Raw genomic sequence first — 11,348 nt, 5'->3', positions numbered from 1 at the left:
CAGCAAAAGAGTGAGCCTGTTCCATTTTATTCCTTCCCTAATCGCACTTTGTCACTTCATACCTAATAGCAAAATCTATGCCTAATTCTTCCTAATACCTACCTACTTGCTATACTTACAGGTTGCCTAAAGCCTATTTTGCATTTAATGCGCCTATTTTGCGGCTAGTAAGTTCAGCAAACGAGATTTAAGGTGCCTAAATATCAAACACTTTGTAAATGATCCAACTATTCAATTGTATAACCTAAAACGTACCTACCTACTACTTGCTTTGCTTACAAGTTGCCTAAATCCTATTATTGCATTTAATGCGCCTATTTTGCGGCTTGAAAGTTAAACAAACTAAAGTTAAGGTGCCAACTATCAAATACAATTTGTAAACTATTCAATTCTTGTACCTAAAACGTAGTTACTTACCCAAGTTTGATTCTTGTAAACAACTATCCTATTATTTTAATTCGCTTGCTTGTCCACACATCATTTGTACGCAATATAATTAAATTTTCACTTCTTTCAATCGAAACATAACTATTGTAGCTAAATTCATCCCAATTGCATTATTTACAACTTCATACGTTCCCTATAGCTTCGTCTTGAATACCTACTACTATTAGTCGATATACAAAGCTGTGCAACATTCTATTCCAGCGACAGCTGCACAGCGCGATCGGAGTGCAAGGTTGTCATCCATCCCGTGTCCGCGCGTGCACTGCTGCAGGCCAGCAACTGCCGGTGCGCTCCGACCCACCGCCTCCCGCGCAGCCACCCCGGCTAACGGTAACATCAGATTACGAAGCGACGAGCGTATGCAATTATATGACATTTTAAAACAGCTGATTTCGTTCACCTATTCATTATTATCGGTGCGTTGACCTCGCGTCATGGAGTATAAATCTTTAAACCTAAAGCGCGCGTCTATTAAAGGCCGTGTAACTAAATTTACTAATCAGTTGGATGATTTAAAGGGCTACAAACTTACTCCTACCGAGATCAACGTACTAAATCAAAGATTAGCAAAGATCGAAGCGCTTTTTGTTGAGTTCGATGGTGTGCAAAATCAAATCGAGTGTTTGGATGAAGACAATTTAAGTTCCGAGTTAGACACTAGGGAGGCTATCGAACAAACATTTCATACTTCAATAGCTGCGGCTCAGATGATTATATCAGAGCACACTACCTCAAAAAAGTTATCAGCGTCATTCAATGTCAGCCACAGCTCCGCGATAGCTGATGAAGATGATCACGAAGTCATCGGATTCCGTTTGCCTGTAATTAAAATCAATAATTTCGATGGTACTTACTACAAATTGCTGGAATTCCGGGACACTTTCAGTTCGTTGATTCATAATAATTCTAGAATTAAAAATATACACAAATTTCATTACCTTAATTCTTATTAAGGAACACTTTAGAGTTCGATCAACATTACAACAGGACCGGCAGGTAACAGGAAATAAAGTGCCTAGCTCTAGTTCTGTCCTCTCATTCAGTGCTAAGGAGGTGAAGCTTGTTATAAATAGCCTAACAAAGGGAAAGAGTCCAGGACATGACGGTTTGGGTGTGGAACACCTGTTGTTTGCTGGTCCTCACCTCTATCGTGTTCTCGCGATGCTCTATACGTTTTGCATACAGCACTCTTATCTTCCTGCAGATCTAATGAAGTCCATAGTTGTGCCAGTAATTAAAAATAAAACGGGGGATATTTCGGACAAATTAAATTATAGACCAATATCCTTGGCTGCGATACTGGGCAAGGTGTTTGATGGTTTGCTTGACCGCCAGCTTAGTGGATACTTGAAATTAAACGATGCACAGTTTGGATTTAGAAGTGGGTTGTCTACTGAAAGTGCTATAATGGCACTCAAGCAAACTGTCAGATACTATACGGACAGAAAAACTCCCATTTATGCAGCTTTTCTTGACCTTTCGAAAGCATTTGATCTAGTTTGTTATGAAAAATTGTGGACAAAATTAGAAGACCTAAATGTACCTGTAGAGTTAATAAATATATTGAGATTCGGGTACAGTTCACAAACAAATCGTGTCAAATGGGCTGGTGTCTATTCAGACGCTTACCTGCTGGAATGTGGAGTTAGACAGGGTGGATTGACATCTCCTGCCCTGTTTAATGTCTACATTAATGAACTAATTGATGAACTCCGCAGTACTAGAATCGGATGCTCAATTGATGGTATAGTAATTAATAATCTTAGCTATGCAGACGATATGGTTCTGTTGAGTCCATCAATTAATGCACTTCGGAAGCTGCTGAAGATATGTGAGTCATATGCTGCGTCACACGGACTCATATACAATATTAAAAAGAGCGAACTCTTAGTATTTCAGAGTAAGGGATGCGCCTTAAATTATATTTCTCCAGTGACTCTTAACGGTATGCCGCTAAAAAGAGTCACAGAGTTCAAATACTTAGGGCACATTGTAACGGAGGACTTGTCTGATGTTAATGACATAGAAAGGGAGCGCAGGGCGCTGCCAGTCCGATGCAATATGTTAGCCCGCAGGTTTGCACGGTGTAATATAGACGTAAAACTGACCCTATTTAAGGCATACTGTCAAACATTTTACACATGCAGCTTGTGGGTGACATATACGCAAAGGGCCTATAGCGACCTGCGAGTCCAATACAATAATGGGTTTAGGACACTGATGGGGCTGCCGCGTTACTGCAGTGCATCACTGATGTTTGCTGAAGCGCATACAGATGACTTTTATGCTATAATGCGAAAAAGAGCAGCATCAGTTATGCACAGAATGCGCGAGAGCTCCAACAGCATATTAAAAACGCTGGTGGAAAATGGTGGAAATCCATTTATGAAGCACTGGGTGCACTTGCATATGCACTCACGGTGCTTCATAAATGGTAGATACTGTCATTACTAACACACTAACATATTTTAATTTAGTTTTTTCAAGTACCTATAACTACTAATATTACTAACAATAGGATATTAAAATTTAATCAATTGAATGTAATTTATGGATTTTATTATCTGAAATAAAGATTTATTATTATTATTATTATTATTTGGAGGGCGAAGCAGCTCGAGTGATCAGCAATATTGAGGTGACTGATAATAATTATCCTGATGCGTGGAATTTATTATGTGAGCGCTATAGTAATGTGCGTCAGTTAATAAACAATCATATAAAAATGTTATTTAACATTGAGCAGGCGCGTGAGTCGGACAAATCTTTAAGATTTATCGTAGATCACGTCACTAAAAACTTACGTGCTCTTAGTACATTTAAACAACCAACTGAACATTGGGATTCATTGATAATTTATTTGGTTTCAGCGAAGTTAGACAATAACACTCGATTTAAGTGGGAGGAATTTATACAAAACAATGTGAGTTATTCGGAGATGCCTTCGTTAGAAATGTTTTTGAATTTTTTGAAGGGTCGTGCGGACGTCCTCGAATCAGTCTTCCGCAGTAAGCAAGACTCAAGCAAGGTGAATAAGCCGACTCCAAATTCCTCACATACGAGTAGCAACAACAATAAACTTCATATTTCTACAAGATCGTTTATCGCTGAAAAGGGAACCGCATCAACAACTACAACGAGTTATAGGTGCGCCGTATGTAACGACAATCACCGAATCTATGAATGTTCCAAATTTCTATCAAAAGCGGTTGACGAGAAAATTAAAATGGTAGCTAAATTAAAGTTGTGTACCAACTGCTTACGTGGACATAGTCTACGGAATTGCAGACTTCCTGGTACCTGCAGGAACTGTCGAGAGAGGCACAACACGATACTCTGCCAGTCTAACAAACCTGAAATCGATAAATCCGATTCCGAGCCAGTCGCGATGTCAGCTACCACCTCGTCAGAAACTTTATTGTGTACAGCATTGGTTGATGTTATAAATCCTAAAACTAACAAAACTATAACCACCAAGGCCCTTCTAGATAGTGGAAGTCAATGCACATTTATAACGCAAAATTTAAAGGAACAGTTAAATTTAAATACATTACCTTCTAGTACACAGAACGTTTTAGGTATAGGCAACATACCATTAAAGCTCGGCGCTGAACGATGCGAGATTCGCCTACAGTCCAAGCTGAGTGCATTCAATTCAATTTTGTCCTGTTTAGTAATCCCAAAAATAGCAGGCAAAATACCTAAGTCTTTTATAGACACTACATACTTAAACTTAAAGTCATATGAGCTTGCAGACCCCAGCTTTTTTGAACCAGCTGAAATAGGATTACTCCTCGGTGCTGACGTCTTTTGGGATTTAATATTGTCCAAACAGCACTCTTTAGGAAAGGGTAATCCTATTCTACGTCAATCTAAACTAGGCTGGCTCATCGCAGGTCCCATGCACTACCCTCATGACATCAACAAAAAATCATTTCAATGTCATTATGCTAATGTAGCCAATAATAATGAACTCAATAGCTGCTTAGTCGATTTACACAGTGACTTGAAAAGGTTTTGGGAACTGGAAAGCTTACCACAAAAACCCTTACTTACCGATACGGAGAAAGATTGCGAACAGCACTTCCTAAAACACACAACACGAAGTAACGATGGGCGTTTTTGTGTTAAACTTCCGCTCACTGATAACCCGGAACGTCTAGGAGACTCTTATCACATGGCAAAAAAGAGATTTTTAAATCTAGAACGTAGATTTTGTAAGCAACCTGAGCTTAAAGACGCTTACGTAGATTTTATAAATGAGTATGCTAACCTAGGACATCTTTCAGTTTCACACGTTGACCGACCTGAGGGAGGCTATTTTATTCCGCATCATCCCGTCCTCCGCGATAGCGAATCGACACGGCTTCGCGTGGTATATGACGCATCAGCGCGTACGGGAATATACAATATGTCAATAAACGACATACAAATGGTAGGTCCTACGATTCAAGACTCACTTTTTAATATTTTAATTAGATTCCGTCAGTATCGTTACGTATTATCAGCTGATATTGAAAAGATGTACAGACAGATTTTAGTGCATGAGTCTGATCAAAAGGGGAATGTCCACCAGCCCATACAACGTTGGCCCAAGAAACCCAGTTACGCCCCCCCATAAAAGTATATGGAGATAATAATATGATGTATAAATAAGGATTTGGTTAAATAATTTTTTTAATAAAAGTTTGCTAGACATAAAAAAAAAATATTTTATTTTATCACTCTCACTGCTCAAAAGTACACCGGAGATGAAGTAACATTAAAGCTGTACATGAATAGATTTATTGTTTTATGTAACCAACAAGCTTAACAAATAAATCAATAAATGAAACAACCAACCAACCAGGCAGTGGCGTGCATATGGTTGTCGATCAGGGTATGCACTAGTAATAAAATTAAGCAAAGTGGAAAAATCTGTATTTACTAATGAAGACAACTCTTAGGATATGCAGTACTTTAATGCATGTATGAAGTGCACACCCACCACTACTTGGAGGCCATTGGATCAGCTTCTACTAGAAGAAATTATTGTAATGATGTTAACAATTGTAAATTATAATATTGTATTACTTTTCTAAAAAAGAGTGACTGTTGAGTTTCTTGCTGACTCTCCTCAGCACAACTTGTCTTCCTATCTGGTGATGAGGTCTGTCTGCCTGTCTGGAGATGGACAAATAGTCAACCTTATTATTTCAAAAGTGCTTGTTTGCAAAACCAAGGCTTAGTTTACAAGCACTGTAAATAAATGAATTTACAAATGTATTACAGCGAGGAAAACAACATTGATTTGGAGTGTTTGTCGCTATTACATAATTATTTTCCGTTCTTCAGTTGAGCAAGATGCTGCTTTATCAGTCGTTTTCCAGCAATTTTGACAAACTTGGGATGACTCTGGATAACTGAAATAGTAATAAAATATGAAAATCCAGCAAATAATTTAATCAGAGTTTTAAAATTGGTTTACTTAGTGGATTTAATAATGTTATGTTATTCCACAATTTATTCGTCGTCATCATCAACCCATATTCGGCTCACTACTGAGCTCGAGTCTCCTCTCAGAATGATAGGGGTTAGGCCAATAGTCCACTACACTGGCCCAATGCGGATTGGCAGACTTCACACACGCAGAGAATTAAGATAATTCTCTAGTATGCACATATTATTACTGTTTTAAAATTGGTTTAGGGTGTGAAAATGTAGCAAACTGACATACAAACTCACAGTTCACATTTAATATTAATCAGGAAAGTAGGATAAATATACTATAATACTTCTATGCACTAAATATTGCTTGAAGAAACCATCAACAATGCAAGAAAACCTATGTGCTGTCCTACATCTCACTAGATGTTATGCCTTCTACGCCAGTAATTACACAGTAAATGTACTTTTGAATACAGCAATATTGGTTAGTCATAAAAATACACTGAGCGACACTTCAACACTTATATGGGAAACTACACTCTGTTGTGACTTGACACAATAACATGACAAAAATTATTAAAGTTATACATATTATTTCTTATGAATAATAATCGTTTTTCACATTAAAAATGGATCAAACATTATTTATGCTGCCTGCACCTGCTGTGTACTTGTTTACGAGCATGTTTCAAACAGAATGTATTCGTATTTTCGTGACATTTTATTGACAATTGATGCCAACTATAATAATTTTAATATTGATATTAACATTGATTAATGCAGCGTAAATGTCCTCTTGTATTTACATCTGAGAGCTGAAATAAACTTGCAATTTTTCCGGTTCAGGGTCAACATTATTCGAATTCATTTAACTTCGTGCAAGTTTTATTTTTATTATAGCTGTGGTTTGAAAAATTATAATTCGGTTCAAAAAATACTGAAGGTAAACAGAAAACAGACAAAATCAGTAAATTAATTCAATGACATTATCTAATTAATAAAATGAGAATGACATTGACAATTATTGACATCAACAGATTATCTGTCCAAAAGTCAAATCGATGTTGCCATACGAAACACGAAAAATCGAATAACTTCGTATCGATTTCTAATTGAATAATTTTATTACTAGAATAACACGTCATTGTTTTCACCATCTTTTACACGACGCAATGGTTTTTATTGGTTTTCAATAATAAATAAAGTGATTCAAGAAGAAGGTTTATACAAGTAGTTTGTCATGATATTGCGTTTTCACCCGGACAAAATTGCGGACGCCTGCAATTTTATGTCAATGTATTATGTAAACATAATATATTATCTACAATATGTATACTATTTATACATACATAGAAATATATAGAATTTGATTTAGTTAGATCGGATGAAAGGAAAAAGTTATCGGAAGAAAGGGATTGAATATCAACTATTAAGACCACTTTGACCACTTATTTATATCAACTTAGTATAGCTGTAGCTTGCGCGTTGGCCGATCGTGTAGCTAGCTTATATAGAGTATGGAAAAATTGTATAAAAAAACCGCATTGCACGCGCCGAAGTTACGGGCTTGCGCTACTACTCATATTATATATTATACTAGCTGACGCCGCGCGGTTTACCCGCGTGGTTCCCGTTCCCGTAGGAATGCGGAGATAATATATAGCTTATAGCCTTCCTAGATAAATGGGTTATCTAACACTGAAAGAATTTTTCAAATCGGACCAGTAGTGCCTGAGACTAGCGCGTTCAATCAAAAACAAACAAACAAACTCTCCAGCTTTATAATATTAGTATAGATAGTATTTAAATGGCGTAGTTGGTAATGTTTCGACGCAGTGATCCTATGTTCTTAATGTTATGCTCGATTATTATTATTATCCATTTAAATATCGATTAAACTAAAAAAATCAGTTGAGTTCTTAGTGGTTGGTTATTGCGAAAAATATAATAGGTACTTTGATATCAAGAAACATTTTATAATGTCGACTATGCAATGGTTTTTAAAGAGTGAGGCAGATGTTATAATCAAAAACATTATAATCTATTACAACTTTTGCTTTTCCAGGTGATTTTGTTGTAGAAAAAGATCGATTATTATTATTCGGTTAAAATATTGATTAAACCAAATAAATCACTTAGCTGGCAACACTGTTCATGTTCGTGTCTTCAAAAATGTCATACAACAACTATAATATTGTCAAATATCGTTGTGAAACTTATTTTTTGGGGAAAGTTATAGCAAACCGCTATGGATAAAGTAATTTATTCATTATTAAACAAAAATTATCAAGTATTTTTTAGTTTTATGTAAAGTGGGGGGCGGGGACGAAAGGTCTGGGCCGGGAATGGACATTCCCCTTTGCAGCTTATACTATGGCGTGATTCGGAAGACAAACCTTTACAAACTCTCAGGCTTAAAACGGTTACTTACGGTTTCGATAGTGCAAGTTTTCTTGCAACGCGTTGCCTCTGGCAAGTCGGGGAAGAGTGTGATGACCTTGTCACGAAAAACATTATACAAACCGACTTTTATGTCGACGATCTATTGACAGGTCATGATAACAAGGACGATCTTCGCCATATCCAGCAGTCTGTTTCCGAAAACCTAGCTAAGGCAGGCTTTAACTTGCGCAAGTACCGATCTAATCTACCATCTTTACTATCGTCAGAGACAATTCAATCTAACGGTAATCTCGTAATTAGTGAAACTACTAATACCCTAGGTCTAAGCTAAGGGACCCTAATCAGGATATTTTGAAATTTCAATTAAATATAAATATTCCCGTCTCAGTCACCAAGCGTACTATTCTTTCTTCCACTTTCAAGCTCTTTGACCCTTTGGGCCTCCTATCTTTGTGCACTATCGTTCCCAAAATTTTGATTCAAACCCTATGGTATCTAAAACTTGACTGGGATGATCCAGCCCCCAAAGAAGTGGTCAAATCATGGAAGACTTTCACAGATGGTCTTCAATGTATTTCTTCTTTGGCTATTCATAGGCTGACTTTAATTTCAAACCCAATCAGCATCGAAATGCATTGTTTTTGCGATGCATCACAACGCGCCTATGGTGCCTGCATCTACCTTCGATCTATGGATCAACAGGGACAGGTACGTGTAAACTTGCTTTGCGCTAAATCACGCGTTGCTCCCGCCTCCTCACTTACAACAATTCCTCGTCTCGAACTTTCGGGCGCTCTACTCGCTGCTGAAATGAGTTCTACCGTAATACAAGCTTTACGTTGTAAAATAGCACGCATTGTGTATTGGACCGACTCGAGTATTGTATTAGCTTGGTTACGAGTTGGCTCTAAAAACCTTAAAACCTTTGTGGCTAATAGAGTCGCCACTATCCGAGAGCTAACTGAGACTACTTCATGGCATCAGGTTTCCACAAGTCACAATCCAGCTGATTTAGTATCCCGCGGCGTTGATCCAAAGGAGGTTGCGAATTGCGATCTGTGGTGGCATGGACCCGCCTTTCTATCTTTGTCGGAGTCCCAGTGGCATCTATGTCAGTTTCAGCCAAATATTAAGACGAGCGACTTGCCAAAGGTTAAAGCTCATGTTGCAGAAACAACTGATGCAGAAATGTCCAGTTTTAATATTGAACGATATTCTAAATTAAAAACACTACAATACATATTCGGTTACGTTAGCAGTTTTTTACACAACTGTCAAAACACAAAAAATGAACTTAGCGGATCCCTATCAGCTTCTGAGCTTACTAATGCGTTGAATAAATTAATATACATTTCCCAATTAGAATCATCTCCTAAAGAATATGACGCATTAATAAAGAAAAGGTCTTTAAATCCGAAATCAAATATTGTGGCACTTAATCCTTTTATTCACGAAGGAATAATTAGAGTAGGCGGACGCATACAGGCCTCAGACTACGCCTTCGATATGAAACATCCCATGTTGTTAAGTGTTAAGCATCATTTAACGAAACTTTTATTTGAACAGGAACATCTCAAACTGATGCATGCTGGTCCACAGGCTCTGCTAGCATCTATCAGAACTCGCTTCTGGCCTATTAATGGCAGAAACCTAGCGCGACGTACCGTCTTAAATTGCATCGTTTGTAGGCGTTTCCAAGGGCGATCAAGTAAAAATATCATGGGCAACTTACCTTCTGATAGACTAACGCCAGATTTTCCTTTCCTTGTCGTAGGCTGTGATTTCGCTGGGCCATATATGATCACGGATCGCAAGGGTCGTGGTTGCAAAATTACCAAATGCTACTTGTGCGTTTTTATTTGTTTTAAGTATAAATGCGTACATTTAGAGGTTGTTTCAGAACTAAGTAAAAATGCCTTCATCCAAACGCTAAATAGATTAATAGCACGCAGAGGGCGTCCAAAGGTCATTCACAGTGACAACGCCACAAATTTTACGTCAGCTGCGAAAGAAATCAAGCAATTCTTTAGCTCGAATAATAAAGCGATCAAAGATTTTGCCGCCAACGAGGGCATCGATTTTTGCTTCTCTCCACCATACGCACCTCACTTCAACGGTCTGATGGAAGCCGGTGTCAAGTCCGCAAAATTCCACTTAAATAGGATATTAGGAAACAACCACCTGACTTTTGAGGAACTAACGTCCTTATTTACGCAAATAGAGGCAATCCTGAATAGCCGTCCTCTTTATCCCTTAAGCTCTTCACCTCACGATTACTATCCCCTCACTCCAGGCCATTTTTTAATTGGTAGACCCTTAACTTCACTGCCTTCTCCTAGTCTTGAACACGCTAATTTTAATCGTCTCGACAGATTCCAGCGAATAGAACAAATGCGACAAAATTTCTGGAAACGCTGGAGCTTGGAGTACATCTCTGAATTACAAACAAGAGCAAAATGGCGCGGAAAGTCTATCGAGCTTCAGGTGGACGACTTGGTTGTGCTCAAAGAGGAAAACCTACCACCCCTCTACTGGCGCTTGGGGCGCATAGAGCAACTTTATCCTGGAGACGACGGGGTGCCACGAGTTGCAGACGTCAGAACTTCAAAGGGAATCGTGCGCCGCGCATTAAACCGAATTTGCGTGTTGCGCCACAATCTTTCTTCTGAGAAGCTTTAGCTTCTGACGCAGCTTCCCAGGGCCGGGTGTATGTTCGCGCGCTAATTCATATTCGCGAACTGGTATACGGAGAGGACACAAGAGGGCGCTGTAACTCCCAACACGTCAAACAGAATACACGTCGACTTTCAACGCGAACAAAGAAAAACGAACAATCTTACGTGTACAATTATATCACCTTATAACAAATGAAGAATTAGTCAGAGTATTATCATGTGTAATGTTACGAATTAGTGGAAAACAAAATAAATCAGTTAAAGAAAAAGTTTAGTATTTTCTTATGTGCGAATGTACAAACACCTTTCGGTTCTAGGTATAACCGACAATCCCCTGTGCAGAGCATGCATGGAGGAACAGGAAACCCCGATACATGTTATGCTTAGATGTATATC

General features: G+C 38.2%; 1 protein-coding gene across 2 annotated transcripts; it reads left to right on the top strand.

Moving 5' to 3' along the window:
* The first annotated feature begins 235 nt into the window (after positions 1 to 235).
* Positions 236 to 11,076, top strand: LOC112050387 (uncharacterized). Of its 2 annotated transcripts, none has more exons than XR_008252352.1 (2): positions 236 to 777; positions 10,650 to 11,076. XR_008252352.1 is itself a non-coding variant. In XM_052890993.1 (2 exons), exons 1-2 carry the CDS (start codon positions 3,386 to 3,388, stop codon positions 10,713 to 10,715), a joined length of 1,563 nt encoding a protein of 520 aa, XP_052746953.1. In that variant the 5' UTR covers positions 3,351 to 3,385; the 3' UTR covers positions 10,716 to 11,076. The 2 variants fall into 2 exon arrangements, 1 of the variants encoding a protein (XP_052746953.1); XM_052890993.1 differs by lacking the exon at positions 236 to 777 and adding an exon at positions 3,351 to 4,882.
* Positions 11,077 to 11,348: the final 272 nt, after the last annotated feature.

This window comes from Bicyclus anynana, unplaced genomic scaffold (assembly GCF_947172395.1).
Source record: "Bicyclus anynana unplaced genomic scaffold, ilBicAnyn1.1 scaffold_42, whole genome shotgun sequence".
Classification (NCBI taxonomy): Eukaryota; Metazoa; Arthropoda; class Insecta; order Lepidoptera; family Nymphalidae; genus Bicyclus; species Bicyclus anynana.
This window is presented reverse-complemented; position numbering and strand designations above follow the sequence as displayed.

What these genes read in the sequence shown, in the direction of transcription:
- LOC112050387 (XM_052890993.1), top strand. Translation starts at nt 3,386, where the DNA reads ATGCCTTCGTTAGAAATGTTTTTGAATTTTTTGAAGGGTCGTGCGGAC. An exon ending in CAATAAACGACATACAAATG is followed by an intron (nt 4,883 to 10,649) that starts GTAGGTCCTACG and finishes TCGTCTCGACAG; the next exon opens with ATTCCAGCGAATAGAACAAA.